At 35.8% G+C, this 17536-nt stretch overlaps 1 protein-coding gene across 1 annotated transcript in view; it reads right to left on the bottom strand.

Moving 5' to 3' along the window:
* Positions 1–239: 239 nt before the first annotated feature.
* Positions 240–17536, bottom strand: part of ACTR2 (actin related protein 2) — a 32491-nt gene continuing 15194 nt past the window's right edge. Inside the window, exons 5-9 of the mRNA XM_016224221.2 lie at positions 14564–14700; positions 12593–12742; positions 10149–10294; positions 6159–6291; positions 240–2954 (exon numbers count right to left, since the gene is read on the bottom strand). Coding sequence (XP_016079707.1) covers positions 2784–2954; positions 6159–6291; positions 10149–10294; positions 12593–12742; positions 14564–14700 — 737 coding nt within the window. The 3' untranslated portion in view covers positions 240–2783. The remainder of the gene's footprint in view (positions 2955–6158; positions 6292–10148; positions 10295–12592; positions 12743–14563; positions 14701–17536) is intronic.

Below are 17536 nucleotides of genomic sequence, written 5' to 3'. Positions count from 1 at the left end.
GGGGGAAAATCTCTAATATAGCTACAGCTGTAATTTGCTCTTAAGTCTTGTGTGTGTTTTCCCCTCTTACGTATTTGAAATCATACCAGAAACAGTTTTTTTGGTCAAATAATGGAACACTGAACTGAACTTGCCCTACAGTTGTCGATCCATCTTGCATTAGCAAAAATGAAAATAAAAATAAGAAAATGAAACTAAAGAGGAAAACTATTAAGAGAAATACAAAGACAAAATTCAAATTTATTTTGAAAAATCTGATTTTATTTTCTAAATCAAAAAGAAGTATATTCATGTTAAATTCAGAATGTTTAACTTTCCACTGATCTCTCAAAATACTTAACTGATATTGTTAACAGTGCTCAGAACTGTGTAAAAGTTAACATCCAATACCACGTTTTAAAGAAAAAAGTTTAACCGCAGGACCTATTTCTAAGAAACCCTTCTCAAAGGTCAAGGTACTGGCAATTCTAATTTTAAAAGGAAAGACTTTTAATCATTTTTGGAAATTTAAATGACAATGGTTTAAGAGCTAAAAATCAGATCTCTTAGAATAAATTTTAATTTGAGAAACTCATTCATACAAGACAACTCCAATCAAACAATACTACCCCCCCCCCCCCAAAATTACTAAATGCATTATTTCACCTTGGAATAGGAAAATTATAAAATGAAATTTTAAAATTATACAATATATATTAATACACAATTTTAATGTCATGTTTGCTAGAATATGAAATTAAAACCAAATTCTACATTCAAAGGACAGATAATAAATGCTCTTTCATTGTTTTATTAAGAGCCTATCCCATTCTTTGTTGTTTTCTACCCCCATGTTATAAAATCATGACCAAAGGCCAAGAGTCAATCCATTTACCTGAAATGAACAGCTAGTAGGTACTGGTCCTACATTTGTGTCCTTTATAGAGTCCAGTACTCAAAAGGCTGGGGGTGTTTACATGAATATGATTTAGGAGCACTTTAGAACCCCAAAGTACTCTGACATCTAGGTCCCTAAATCTAGTAGATGTTATTCATAGGCTATTCACATGTACTGAGGCATGTCCCGCATGCAGGCAAACTTCTTTTATTTGTTCAAATTGAGGTAAAACAGAGAAAAAATACTTAATATTAACAGAAGCTGCATAATGAAAACTAACCTCCTTTTGCTGCTTATTTCATATGAACTGATTTTTAAGTTTTCTCAAGAGATTCTAAAGTCAATAATTTCTCCAATCTCAGTTACCCAGAAAAATAAGCTTCTCCTTTCAAAGCAAAGCTTTCTTCTTTCATTATTAGTAAACAATTTTTGAAATGAAAAAAAAAAAAAACCACCAACACATTTTTTTTTCCAGAATCTGCATTTTGTACTTAATGCGATACAATTTCTTATTACTTTATTTTTCAAATTTAGAAAGAATTCACGCCTGAGTATTTTTTTAGATACTGAACAATTCTGAAAGACTTCATAAATATGATTTTCTGAAGTAGGCAGGAAAGTCTGCTAACATTTACAAATTACCAACAACTCTTCTTTCAAGCATAGGATGGCTGAGATTTAGTCGTTATGATTAATTTTTCAATACAGATACAAATTTAAATCTTGATTTTTTGGCCAACATTTTAGATAGTTCAATTTTACTCCACTTCCAGGTTTCAAATCAAAACAAACAAAAAAAATCTAATGAAAATTACCAATCTGGCAACAAGTCCCATATTTCAATGTTATTTTTACCCAACATTTATAACCTACTGCCAGTAATTATTTATATATATATATCTTTTATTAAATAAGCACTGGTAAGTTATCTAAAAGAATAATTTGCAAGAATGGTACTTGGCACTGGGTTATCTTAATGCTCCTGGTATAAACAGAAGCACTTAGAAAATACCAGCTCTTAAGCACTTTTTAAATCTGTAATTTGTCCAATAGCATTTTTTAAATGTTACTTTTCCACTGACAGATTTTAGGGAGTCTAGTCCCAGACAACATGGTTGACTTAAAAAACCAAATCCCTAAGCCACATGGTAATATTTTTTATACTTCCAAAGGATATAAAAAACTGTACTTATACTTGTTTTTTATATCATATGGAAACAGTTCCAGGCAGAATAAAAGTAGAAGAAAACCTGCCAAATCAAAGTACTGTAAATAAAGTTCATCTTTTGTACCCAGAGCAGAAAAGTTCAAAAATCAAAATATCAAAATCAAAAGACCACCTTCCCTAACCCCTACACAAAACACTTCAGTTATGAGCCTATTTCCCTAAAATGTCAATACCAGAGCTTCAAGGTACTTACATCTGCACCAGTAACTGTTGAAAGCGCCACACTATAGAGAAAATGCCCTAAAGGGTTCAGCAGCTGCCCACCCATCCCGTACCACCCCCACCCCAATAACACGTAAAAGCTCCTGTTAAAGTTTTTTCTTAGGCTAATAAAGGCATACCACCTAGTGTGCTAAAACTAGCAGCATTAGCGAGTAGAGTGAAAATAGGCAGCCTACAGGAGTGATCTAAATGCCTACTTAGAAGAAACAAAGCAGCACACAGGACCCTTTGCCCTCTCCTTGTGTTTGTAAGGAAGTGGTTGAATTAACCAGTCAGATTTACCCATATTAACAAAAATTTAACAAAGCTTCCCTAAGATACCAGAATAAAACCTGACCTTTTCAGTCAAAGGGCAAAGAGAGGCCTCTTCCATGTCCTGGAGTTTAATAAGTTCAAAGACTGGCAGTAAAGGAAAAAAAAGAAAGCGTTAAGGGTGTGATGGGAACAAGCTCGAGTTTATCGGACAGTCACACCAAGTTTCTCCAGCACACGGACGCCCTTTTCTTGGTATTCCTGTCGGGTCATCCAGAAGTTGTCTTTGTCTTTCATGATGTCTGCGAGGACTGCACCACCCAGGAATACCATGTGCTTTCTGCGGGGCGGGTCTTCGATGCGGATCTTAAATTTCTAAAAAAGAAAGAGATGATAAAATGTCACCTGTGCATAGTGCTTTGGGCTTTACAACAGTGACTTTTTCATATATTCTCCTGTTGAATTCTCACAAAAGTCCTGTGATGTAAGTAGGACAGCAGGATCTGATATCTGAGGCATACAGTCAGTCTGTAATTTGCCCAAGCTCATAGTTAGTGTGCTTAGAACAGTTCTGACTTATACCTGTTACCCCATTAGTAACAGCGCCTATCAAATTGTTCTGATTTGAACGATAAATCCCACGATCACCCTGCTGTGAGCACAAATACCAGAGTTCTGCTTGTGGCAGCTTTTCCCATCAATTGGTGGGTGGACACATGGGTCAATCACTTAGCCACCTGTCAAATGAAGAGCTTGAATAAGAGGACTTCTACGGTTTCTTTAAGGTCTAACGCTGCTATAACTAGTCCCATGCAACAGAGAAAGACTGAAGCTCCTTTCTTATAAGCAAAACTCACTTTCTACTGTCTCAAATTCAAATAAAATATTCTCAAAATAAAAATAGACCAAATATGATCAAAATAAATCATGGGGATATTAGAAAAAATGAACACAGTAACCAAAATGAAAGACAAGTGGAAAATGTTTTATACTCTACGGCCAGTATTAACTAACAAGGATACGCCTCAATCTGTGTGATCAGTTAACACCTAAAAGAGAAACCTTAAAATGATGTAGCAGTTTATTAAGTGTCACAAACCCTGCAAAAGGACTCAAAATAACTATATCATTTTATCACATAAACTGTCTTTAAATCACATAAATGAACTGTAGGACCTGATAATACATGATAGAAAAACACCAGTTACCAACTCTGAGGCTAACCTACTGTTTTAATTGTTCGAATTACTGTTTTACATTTAGGCAGGGGTCAGCAAACTGTTTCTGTAAAGGACCAGACAGCAGATACTTGAAACTCTGCGGGTCTCTCTGGCCACTATAGACAATATGTGACCATAAGTAACACCATATAAAATGGCTCTGGCTGTGTTCACAAAAAAGTGTATTCACAACAAAACAGCAGTTTTGAGTACAGGGCTGTATGCAGTCTGGCTACCCCTGCTCTAAGCAAAGCCCAGGATACCCTGCAGACACTGTTGCCCTTGAGGCTTTCTCGGCTGGCTGCGGTTCCTCTCTCACAGTACCTTCCTGACCCCTGAGATTTGGTAACAGGAATCCTTACTCGACTGTGCTGCTTCTCTCCCCCTCCTCCCTACAACTCCATAGCCCCTCGGAGACTCCCATCATCAGGCTTCTCCACCCACCACTCCTTGCCCAAGTCATCCCCAGGTCCCCAGGTGACTTCTTCTCGTGCCTGCTCTTACTGCTTGAGTGTGTGCCCTCTCCATCATTTCCTCACATTACCCTTGGTGACTCTGTCCTCTCCCTCTCAGACTCATTGGCAAAACTGCAACTCAGGCACACCTGTCCTCAAGCAACTGAACACCACAGGAGAGAAACTCAGCATCTTACTTCAAATGTATCACTTAACTCAACTGAGCCCCTTAGTCTGCTCAGCAATCCTATTTCTATTTCTCCTCTCTTCCACTCTCCAAGACTTTCCATTTCACTCCTCCTCTATTTTATAACCCTTTACCGCCTCCTCCCTCCTCTCAGAGCAGCCTCCTAACCTATCTTTCTACATTCACCTTTCTCCCTCCCTTCAACAGCCTATTCACACCAGACTTGATCTTTTAAAAACAAATCAGATCCTGTCACTTATCTGCCCAAAATTCAAGACTTTCTATTTCATTAGGAGTAAAGCCTAACTCTGCTGTGGCTGAACAAAACCTGCATCCCAACAGTCTGCCGTCACCTCCCAGCCCTCTCCATTGCTCACTCGGCTCCAAGCATACCTGCCCACTCCCACCAACTTGGGGCTTTTGCACTTCCTATTCCAGCCTAGAAGGTTCTTCCCCCAGATAGTCAAGTCACGTGGCTCACTTTCTCACTCCATTCAGGTCTCTGCTCAAAAGTTTTCTCATCAGAGACATTCCCTGGTCACATTACCTGAAGGAACACACCATCTCCCCAACTCCTACCACTTCCTAACCCCCAACCTTACTTTACTTTTCTTCATAGTACTTATTACTACTGATATATTATTCTTCATAAACTAAAAGCAAGGATTTGGTTTTTGTTCACCATTGTTTTATCCCAGCATCTAAATCCAGTATTTGGCTCCCAGAAGGAGTTCAACAAATATATGCTGAATAAATAGGCACCTGAAACTGACTGTAAATTACATATGTATAACTCAATAAAATCAGACGAGTGAAAGACTTAGACAATATGACCCCTTTCAGTCTTTTGTTTAATGTACATGTGTCCATACTCAATTTCATATCACCAATTTTGATCACATATAAGAAATGTAACATTAGTGTCTCCAACATGTAGTCCTCTGTAATGTGTAATCTCATTATCTAATACAGTTAATCAAAGTTTGTGAGACAAGCCTCAGAGATTAATTCAGAATTAAATAACTGTTGGTTGAGAGCACAGTATACAGTGTACTTCCCACAAGTCCAGTTTATAGAAAGAAAAAAATATCAATGTCAAATCATTAACTGTTACATACTAGTTTAAAATTTTCTTTCTACTCTACACATCAACAACTACCACTTAAAGTTTGTTTCAGGAGCTATAATAGTTGATGGGGATGCAAAAGAACTGGAGATATGTTTTATAATCTGATTGCAGAGCTAAGACATATGTAAGAAGTGGCCAGAAAAAAACCTAGAATCAGAAATATGAAACGGTCCAAGAGTTGTACTGAAGGCTCATTACATATTCAAAAAAAATTTTTTAAAAACAAACAAAAAACACTCAAAAACCCAAGTGGGGCTTCTATCTCTCCACAGTATAGCAGGTTCTTCCTATGTATTTAGAGACACCTCAATTTAGGCTATTCATTATGGATAACCCAGAATGTTTGGTCCTGGACCTAGTCGTCTCCATCCACTGACTACACAGGTGACCACACAGTGTGACCATTCCGGGACAGAGTTCATGACCTTGAACCAATTAGTTCTTCCTATCTCTTCAAGGCCATACTTGACTACATTAGAAATTTGTTTAAAAAAGACTTCTTGCGCCCTCTGGTGGCTATCAAATTCACAAGCTACTTTACAGGGTTTTAAAAGTATATTAACAGCTGGATTATTGATTGATACTTACAGAAAGTTTTTCCACATCTCCCTTTAACACTCGTTCTAAGTAAAGCTGTTTCAGCTCTCGTTCCAGTCGTGATGGCAGCCCAGGGTACATCGTAGACCCTCCGGAAAGCACAATGTGCTTATAGAACTCAGACCTAGAAAGACATAATAGGCATTCATTTGGGGTTTCGGATTAGGAAAATAGTATCTCGGAGTTCCTGTTTTTATGTCAGCCTCAGGTGGTCGCCCGCAGAATTAAATAAAATTCAACATGTAAATCACAGGACTGAATGTTTATTATTACTATTGTTATTTGATAACAAACCCTCTTTTCATATAAAATGTTACAATTTTGATGAAAATACTTCTAAAGCACAAGATGTACTTTCTTGCAAATGTAACTGAGTCTTTTAATAATGACCACAGTTTATATTACAAACTATCAAAAATTGGACTGTATTATCACAGTGCTTCCCTGGAGCCTCTGAGATGTGGTTGTTTACTCTAATAACCATATTCTACTATGTTCCCAGTTCTTGCTTTTCAATTTTTCCATTTGCCTTTTGTAGTTTCCCCTTTTGTTCCTTTGCCTTGAGGCTGTCCCTGTTATTTTTGGTTAGATTGATGAATATGCTTGCTTCATATAGCAATCCTCTCTTCTTTCCTTAAATATACTGTCAGTAATATCAAATAATCAAATCTAAAATAACTGCATATATAGTAAAAGTAATATAATCTGAGTGAGGGTCTGAGGAACTCTTCTCATAGTAAAGTTCAGAAGATGAGTCACATCCATTTGGCCTCATTCAAACTGGCTTCATGTTTTTATTTACTCCCAGGTTCTCAATGGCTCAAGCTACTGTAATTCTAGCTTCTAGAAGAACAGTGCTTTTGTTTTTAATTGTAGAAGTATGCACATGAGTGCAGCATAAGCCAAGCAGCTGAAATATGGCTACATGTGATACGTACCCATGTGTATTTACATATATGCTTTCAATATGTAGAACACACAAACAAAATTTTGAGTTGTGCTACTTTCCACTGCCAGGTATGTGGGAAGGGTACTGAACTAGACTTCAGTGTTTTAGAAATACCTAAACTTTAATCACCACCAACAGGAATGCTCTTTTAAATACAATTTTGCTATTGATGATCATTAAATCTAAGGACAAAAGCATCTATCTAATTCCTATTATGAGAACTTACCATAATTATGAAGTCTAGATTTGATTTTATCATCTTCCATTAGATTTATAGACTTACATTATAAGCCAAATGCTATTTTTATTAATTTCCATTATTATCCTACTCCCCAGCCATCCCACAAAACTTAGGTAGGTATTTAATTCAGGATTAAGCAAGTAAGCAAACTCTTGCTTTATAAAATGCTTCTGAGTGAATTCCTCAATAGCATGGGTGCAGAGGAGGGCTCTCTGTAACAAACCCTAGATGCAATAAAAGATTATATACCTTTTTAAAAATTGTACTGATTCATTTTAGAGGTAGGGAGAGAGAAAGAGAGAAACAATGATTTGTTATTATATATGAATTCATTGGTTGATGCTTGTATGTGCCCTGACTGGGGATCGAACCCACAACTTTGGCGTATCAGGACAAAGCTCTAACCAACTGAACTTAACTGACCAGTGAAGATTAAATCTTTTTATACAACTAGATAAAAACAAATTTCTGTATGGCTAAAAAACACCATAAGCAAGAGACAAATGGTAAATTAGGAGGATATATCTGCAACAGATAACACAAAGCTAATATAAAAAGAACTTTTAAAAACTAAGGGAAAATAATCATAAAAATTCTGAAGAACAACAGATAAAAGCCATGAACAGATAATTCACCAGAAAAAGATATAAAAATAGCCCTAAACATAGAAAAATTATGTTCAAATTCATGCTTGAGAGAGATGCAAATTAAAACTACAGTGAGGTATCATTTCACACTCATCAGACTGGCATAAAAGTAAAAAGGCTGAAAACTGTGAACAAGCTGTGGGGACAAAGGTGCCCTCGCATATCACTGGTGGGAATGAGCAATAGCAACTATACCCATTTACCCTTTGAACCAAAAAATCCCCCCTCTAGAAATATTTTCAGAATATACATGCCCCAAACTACAAAGATATAGCATGCACAAGGTTATTACTGCAGCATTATTTGTCAACACAAATATTGGAATCTACCTAAACAACTGTCACTGAATAAACCCTGGTATGTATACACTGGGGGAAAAATGCAACTGGAAAAAGAATGAGGACCATCTAGGAAACAGCATAGCACTGCTGAGGCTATATTCAGGGGAAGCAGCAACACGCAAGGGTATTTCTAGTACACTACCTTTGGTGTAAGAGAAAATAAGAACCACAAAAAGGAGAGACATGAAACTATTTACCTATAATAGGGGCCAGAGGACCAGGGTGGAAGAGGGGGAGTGGGGAGAGTACTACCTCTACATATACTTTTTAACGTAGTTATTGTTCTTCCTATTCAAAAAACAAAATTAACATGAGCCAGGAATAATATCCTGTGCCCCCAAACAGAATATGCTCAGAAAAGATGAGGCACATCAAAGGACACAAGAGCCCGGGCGTGGCTCAGCGGCTGAGTGTCGACCTAGGATCCAGGCGATTGGGGTTCAATTCCCGGTCAGGGCACATGCCCGGGTTGCGGGCTCGATCAATGACTCTCTCATCATTGATGTTTCTATCTCTGTCTCTCCCTCTCCTTTCCTTTCTCTGAAATCAATAAAGATATATTTAAAAAAAAAAAAAAAAAAAAAAGGGACACAAAAGCCTGCTTGAAGGGGCTCTCATTGGCCAAATCAGGAACAATCTGAGCAGCAAAATAGGTAAGACAGTAATAAATTATAATCAACTGAAAAAATTCATGAATCCATACTGATAATAAACAAAAAGGGAGAAGAAAAAGCACTTCCTTTTGCTAGAATGCCAGCTAATAAATATAGAAGGAAGGATGGCATTAGAAAATCACCTTCTTGCAACAATCACAATAAAAATGGATTTAGGCAAGAATCATCAATACATGCTAAAAGGGGCAGAGGGCAGAGTTTGGTGAGGAACAGGAGATTTACAAAATCTCAAAGTATTTTCCCACAAATTACTTATAAATTAGGAAAGAAAAAACAGGATAACTATACAGTGGAGCAAAAAGGAAACTTCATTAAGAGCTTGACACTAACATAACCAGTAAGGAACAGACATCACCTCTGGATGTGATGCTCTAAGAAGGACACATCACATACATATGCAGTATTTTTGCCCAAAACACATAACCTGAATCTATTCATGAGAAATCATCCAAACCCAATTGAGAAAAATGCTCTAAAATAATTGGCCTATACTTTGCAAAGATGTCACTGTCATAAAAGACTGAGGACTGGTAACAGGTAAAAGGTGACTAAGAGACGTGTCAACTAAATACAACATGTGATCCTACATTTGATACTTTACTGAAAAAAAGAAAAACTGTATAAAGGACATTATTAGGACAGTGGACAAAACTGAAATAAGGATGGTAGATAAAAGTATTTATCAGTAATGACACTCCTGTGCTTGATAACTACATTGCAGCTATATGAAGGACTATTTTTGTTTTTAGAAATTACCAAGTGAATATTAAGGAGTATAGAGGATTTACACATTCATCCTACTCTCAACCAGCTCAAGAAAAAGAGACAGGGAAAAATAAAGCGAACATGCAGAACTTTAGTAAAATGAGAAACTGCATTGAGTGATACATAAGCTATTATCCTAGCAACTTTTCTTTAAGTTTTAAATTATTTCAAAATAAAAAGTTTAAAATGGCTTCTGAGACACAATGATACAACGTGGTAAACATCAAGTGCCACCCTATAAAAAAATTACTTTGTCTTATCTATTTAAAAACATGAGTGAAGTAACAGGAAGCTTGGTCATTCCAACTATTTATATTCCACCTATTTCTGATAAATAACCATAAAACCACCATTTCTAACGTACCTGGTATCAATGTCAGCTGCCTGGATTGTGTTAAAAAGCAATTCAGCAACACCCACACCCTCAACATTGATCAAGTGAGGCTGAAATAAAGCTTCTGGTGCTTCAAATCTCTCTCCCCCAACTTTGATAATGCGGCCATCTGGGAGCTGGAAACCAAGATTAACCAAATTAGCAAAGATTAAAAAATTTTCCGGTGTTCTCTGAAACACTAGTACTTTAAACACATCTGTCCTATAATGAAAATCATTATCAGCAACATATTTATCCCAAAATACAGTTTTGGAAAAGAAAAAAAGGTAAAATAAAATACATCTGTTTTTATTACCATACTTTGTTCTGCTTTTTAAAATGGTATGCCTTGCTCCAAGGTTTCAGAAATTTCTTGGAGAAATCACCAATGCATTAATGTAGGATGTTCCACTGGTGCACAGCTAAGCATATACAGGCAGCATTAATCAACCACTGCCTTGGATTATACCTGGTGTCAATGCTGCTTCTCTCATTATTTTAACAAATTTGTAACTTTATATTTTTACCATGTCGCATAAACACATTCAATTAAAAATTTTTAATTATTTCTTTCACCAAATAATTACTGTGAAACTTTATTTTGCTATCAAAACACTTTATATCATGTGTGAAACATCTGTCAAGTCATTTAATCCGAAAAATACTTTATAATCAAAAAAGTTTAAGGGACACTGATCTAGACTACTTTTTATTAGGTAATTTTGTTGTATCCTACTTACTAGGTCCTATTAAATTTTAAATGAGAATGAATAGATGTATTAACTTAAGCAACGAGACTTAAACAAACAAAAGGTCAGATATTGTTAGATGACCTTGTGCAGAAAGCTCTTAAGTCACGTCTTATGTTTAATTAAATGAGAAATGTTAAAGAAAAACTCCCTCTCTTAAACCACCTCATAATTCATTGGACTGACTTAAGTAACCAGTATATGCTTGTATATACTGGCATTTGACGCATTTCTTTATGAGATAACAAAATTCGTTTCATTTCTAACAGTGTACTTAATTTAGGATAATTACAATAATTATATTCATATTCCAAAACTGACTTTCTAATACGACAAACTCACACAAAGCAATTTCTTTAAAACATTTATCCCATGTTTGCTGTAATTGTCTACAGATATATACAAAGCAATCACATTTTTCAAAAACTCCAGAATTATTTTTATAAATTGTATCCAATTTCTTAAAAAGAAAAAAGATACTGATCCAAACATTAACCCTTAAAAAAAAAACCAAAAAACCAAACCATCAGGTGAGTTTAAAAGCCACATGAAATCACCAAGATACCTGGAGAAAGTTCACATGGCAGGCTGTTTTTAGCAAAATCTCTGTCTCTCACATTTCTAGCCTCTCTGATGGTGTGACTTCTCTGGACACTCTGGCTACTGGCCACACTGGGGCCACCTACCCTACAAACTACCTACCCCTAGGAACTGTGAGGATGGTATGGTTCCCATTTCTTTGCATCGAATCTTACCCTATCCTTTATTTGTTCAGCCATATCCTTCTTCACTCATCAGTTTACTGTTTCTTTTCTGTTGTACACATTTTTGTAACCTACGTCAAATTCTTTGAGAAAGGAGAAAATAAAACATGTCTTAAGAGTTTTAGTTCCCTCATCCTTTGCCTCTTGCTGCTTTCTTCCAAACAAGTCAGGTAGATGAAAGTTATAAATCTAGAGAAACTGTCAAGAAAGCTTCAGGAAAGAATCCATCCCCGAGGCAAATCTGGAAACCACTAAGTCACAAAGTATTGGATTATTGACTATTTGGATCAGTATCTTTAAAACAATAAAACAATATGCCCAGCTGGTGTGGCTCAGTGGTTCGGTGTTGACCCAGGAACCAAGAGGTCACTCGTTGGATTTCCAGTCAGGGCTCATGCCCAGGTTGTGGGCTAGATCCCCAGTAGGGGGCATGCAGGAGGCAGCCAATCAATGATGTTTCTCTATCATCATCGATGTTTCTATCTCTCTATCCCTCTCCCTAAAAATCAATATAACTTATACAAATTTATAATTATTTTTAAAATGACTATTTTGTATGTATTTGTGATATATAGAGCTTACATGAATCAAATGGCTTAAGAACACATGCTTTTACTTAAAGTCTATTATTCACTTTCATTTTAGTAGTAACTAGATCAAAGATGAGATCTGGAAGTACCTGATATCCAGATGAACATGATAGACTTAAGACAGCAATACATTAAAAATTCAGGTAGAAACAAATCCCCTGGTGTAAGCTATCACAAGGTTCTAAGTCTCATTAGTTACAATTTCAAGTTCACATTTGTTTTCAACATCTCATTAAGAAACTAGATTCAAAAAAAACCTCCTTAAGCACACACCAATAATCATGGTTGTTCATTTTAAAACCACATATATATTATACATGGGAAATACTTACTGTGTAAGATTCAACTAATACTGTGGTTTCTAACGCCAGTTTCTGCTCTTGCTCAATATTATACCCCACGTAACACAATTTTTCTTTAATCATGCGAACTGTTTCAAAATCTGCAGAATGGTTGAATGCGTATCCTCGCAACAGAAGCAGCTGTTACCAAAAAAAGAAGTAAATTCCCAATTAATCTGAATGAGCTCAACTCTGCAAAAGCTACTATTGCTCACTAAATATGTCACATCAGTAACAAATGTAATAGACAGTGGATCCTTAGCTTTTACTGAATCAGAAACAGGGATATTACTTTGCCAGAGAAGAATTTATATTTCTGTTTCACAGAGAAGCTTCAAGGAGTAACAGAATCAAAAGTTCATGAATAATGGATAAAACAAGCTAGTTTTTTTAAGAGTATTAATGTTTAGATAGTTTTGATAAACAATCAGAAGTCTATTAATAAACATTATTTTAGTACTAAATTCCTATTATCTGCAATTAGCTCAATCAATGCCATATTCATGATATCCCTAGGTCTTAGAAAATTTTATCCTTAACTTGTAGTATAATGTCTGATGGGCAATAGCGTGTTAAACAAACAAAAAGATTTCAACCTGATAGAAAAAAAACCCATAATATGCACATAAACACAACTAAATTTTTCATATAAAAACTCTAGCCCTGCCAGTGTGGCTGAGTGGTTGAGCACCAACCTATGAACCAGGAGGTCATGGTTCAATTCCCAGTTAGGACACATGCCTGGGCTGCGGGCTTGGGCTTGATTCCCAGTAGGGGGCCATGCAGGAGGCAGCAGATCAATGATTCTCTCTCATCACTGATGTTTCCATCTCTCTCTCCCTTCCTCTCTCTGAAATCAATTAAAAAAAAAAATTAAAGAAAAGATGTAAAAAGAAACCTCTAAAAAATAAATCCCCTAAACTTTGTGTTTATGTTCAGAAGAACACCCTTGGAAATTCCTTTGGTGGTTACCCTAAGACAGAACTTTGGCCTAGAATAAGTGTCTAACAACTCGCATTAATTTAATCTCACTATTACTCTAATTTGAGACTAACGGAACTCAATGTCAGGGTGAAGACTCAATGCAATCCAATTTGTTGTGCAGACATCACCGTATAACAGAGATTCTCAACAACAGTGCAAATGACATTTTGGACACTATAATTCTTTGTTGTGGGGGCTGTTCATTCCAGCATGCCCTAGTCATTCCAGGATGTTTAATAGCATTCCTGAAGTTATAACATCCAAAAAATGTCCCCAGACATTGCAAAATATCCCTGTAGGGCAGCATCATCCCTGGTTGAGAGCCACTTACCCAGAGAAGAGATACTAACTATAAACTAGTACAGGCAATGCTCTAAACCATTTTTTAACATTAAAAAAAATACTCATGCTTTCAAATAGTGGCCTCATATACTTTCTCCAGCAATGTTTTAAAGAAAATAATAACTAATTAGCGTCAGACGTAAACTTTAAAATAGTAAATAATGAAAACTGGACATATTCCATGAAAACTACTAAATATTAGTCAGGCACAACTGGACCCTGTTTTTAATCAAGTATCATTACTTTGCTATCAGTGTATTCTGTAGGGAAGGATAAGATCAGTCAACCCAACCAAGATTATAGCTTTAATGTATATCTGTTCAAAGAAGAATTTTATGGCAGAAAAGGCTGCCTAAGTTCAAGGCAGTTTTAGGGTCTCTCCCCATCTTTTAAATACCTCCCTACCCCTTCCTTAGAAATAGCAAATATAATTATGTAATGAAATAATATATTCTCATTAGTATACCAGAGATCATGTCTATAAATCTCATACGGATTTTTATATGAATGGGGTAATTGGGCCATTTTTCTAGTGATGCAGAAGCTTTGCTAGAATCCTAGGATGATATTCAACTTTGTATTAAGTCAGTAAACAAACTATAAAACCTAATTTCTGTAACATTTTCTTTTGCTTACCTTGATAAGATATCTGGTAATATCCCTCCCAGCAATATCCAGTCTTCTGGTAAGGTGAGGGAGAGAAAAGCCTTCATAAACTGGGCAAATGTGAGTTACACCATCTCCAGAGTCCACCACTACTCCAGTCAATAAACCTGTGTGTAAGAAGCATGAGGTTTTACATACAGTAAAACCAAATCAGATCAAAGCCACCAAATTTCAAGTATTAGTATAGAAGCCAAACTAGAAACTTTACCAATAATAATGGTCTAAAAGCCAGCATTTCTTAATTATTTATTTTGAAGTATGTTCCTAATACAGACACTAAAGTCAGTATTCTCTCATGTCTCTTATGAGACTTTTAGTCTAAACATGTATTACCCCAAGAAATGGGAACAGATCCTGAAACCTAGGACTGAAAAACATATGTTCTTCATGCTCAGTGCAATTCTTTATTTTCCTTTCCAACTAATCTTGATCCCTGAATTTCCTTGGAGTAAAATTTTCTAAAGCATCTTGAATAACTTTTATGGAAAGCACTATGAAAGGTAAATACTACACAAGTGGACAGTGAATCTGTTGAAACAATCTAGTTCTTTATTATTTCTGTCATATAGTATATTCAAAACTGTGCTGGTTTGGAAAAAATTCTGTTGATATTAGATAGCTAGAAATCTGAGAACAAGCAATCTTGGCTAATCAAAGATCACCTCAATTATTCACCAGAATCCAGAAAGACAATGCTAATTAAACCTTATAATAAAAGCACAGCAAAGAAGAGGCCTTGTTTCCCATTTTTGCTATTTAAAAATATAAACAGCTGCAAAAGTTAGTGCTTTGCCTTTTGCACCAGGGTTAATTTGGCAGAGAATCCCCCTCAAAAAAAACCTTTCTCTAACTCACATTTTCTATTTTAACCACACACAAAAAAAGTTTAATCAGAATGTGCATTATCTATAATGTGCTTAAGCATTCCTTTATGATCTTTCCATTCCTGAATAGGCTCTCTCCCTCTTTCTTATTAATACAAACTTGAATGCACTATACTATGTAATTGTCATGATTTGTCTCTGAATACATTTATTCAAACCACCTCCTTCTGAAGCTGACATAATTTATCCTTCCTTGATTGATAAGCTTCATGAAAATCACATGTAGCCTTTTAATGTTGCATTCTTTTAAACAAAAAACTTTCCATTTAAAAAAAAGGTATTCACAACACTGATAATTCAAAAATACTCCCAGTAATATCAACTACAGCAGGTATTTACATTTATTTTCCAAATAGACCTTCCCATACCACCTCACTTTGTTTTCTACCACTCCCACCAGCTTACATACTGGTGTTTCCCTGTACACAGATGACCCATTTTCAATGCCACACCCTGTCACTAGATTATCTATTTTTCCTACTTCGATTCCTGTGGGGTCTTTTAAGGCTCAATCCAATACCTACCTTTTTGTTTATACCTTCCCTGACTACTCTAATCTCTAGCCCAGATTCCCTAATTCCAGTTATTCCCCTCAATCCTGTCTGTACCATACAATCACACATTACCTCCCTAAATCACTGTCACCTCTCTTATTCAAAAAACCTTCCATGGGCCCTGGCTGGGTAGCTCAGTTGGTTACAGCATCATCCCTACATGCCAAGGTTGCAGGTTTGATCCCCGGTCAGGTCATATACAAGAATCAACCAATGAATGCATAAATAAGTAGAACAACAAATTAATGTTTCTTTCTCTCTCTCTCTCTCTCTCAAATACCAATTAAAAAACACTATCGTCCATGGTTCTAAATACCTTTTCCTACCTTTTTTTAACTAGTAGCACTAGCCAACTTGTTTAGAAGGAGAATTTTACTATGGCTTTAGTTCTTTTGATTAACATTATTAAACTATCATTTCTCAAGTTAAGTATACAATAGTTAAACAAAAATGGCTAAATATCAGGAATTAAGAGAGGATACCTTCTCATTGGATGGAAATAAATTTATGAATACTGCTAGAAAAATCTGTTAAAGTCAATTTTATTCAAGTACAATTCAAACAAAAATTCATTTTGCAGAACTGTCCCATCCTCACCTCCTAAATAGAACTATTATCACCAGTTTCAAAGCTTAGATTCAAAAATTTTTAGGTCTATTTTCCGAAGTACTTTCTAAAATCAATTATGAAATTTATTTTACTTTAATGAAACATTACCCAGATGCAGACAATCACTCCTTGGTAAAGTAACAAGTGAATTATGATTCCTTCTTCAAAAGAGAAACTACTAATAGCCGGACAGTAATCGTTTTAAGGGCAAGAAGACCATGTCTAGCTTACGTACCACCATATCCTCTACACAAGAGTGTAAGGTACATGCCACATTTAGTTCCCCTAAGTATTTTCTAAGTATCTACATGTGTACTCAAGGCAGCTTTAAAAAACCCAGTATGTATTTTTACATGGTGATTTTTACTAATCCACGTGTAGAAGCAAATGGCTCACCTTAATATTAAAGTGTGTTTTCTAAGTACTATGTCATACACGCTGCTGCATTAAGTACTAGGGCTTGAGACTTTGCTCATGTGTCACCTCCTTCAGAAAACTCTAATGTGCTGAATCAAAATTATCTGTTTCTATATCTTTTTTCCAGAGAGACTTGAGGTTATCTTTACATTTCAAGTGCCTAACAGACACTGTGGCACCTACCTGACAGTCCCACAATTCTCAATGAGGCCATCAGAATATAAAGAGCTCTCCCCCACATGACCAATATTTTATTCCCAATAGATAGGGAAGCAGTTACTAATTGCAGTTCCAAGAAAATATTAGGAGCCCCTCCATTAAATCAAAAGTTAGGAAGGTACTCCCAAATGTCTACCTTCTCCTGTATATATATAATGTATCTGACACGCATGTTTTTATACTAATTTTTTTAAATTTGCTTTTTTTTAACTGCCAATTCTGATGACAAATTCCATGTTCATTCTCCACTGCATAAAAAA

The sequence above is a fragment of the Miniopterus natalensis genome, chromosome 13 (assembly GCF_054644295.1).
Source record: "Miniopterus natalensis isolate mMinNat1 chromosome 13, mMinNat1.hap1, whole genome shotgun sequence".
Classification (NCBI taxonomy): domain Eukaryota; kingdom Metazoa; phylum Chordata; class Mammalia; order Chiroptera; family Miniopteridae; genus Miniopterus; species Miniopterus natalensis.
Note: the sequence above shows the minus strand (reverse complement) of the source record. Positions and strands in the feature narration are given on the sequence as shown.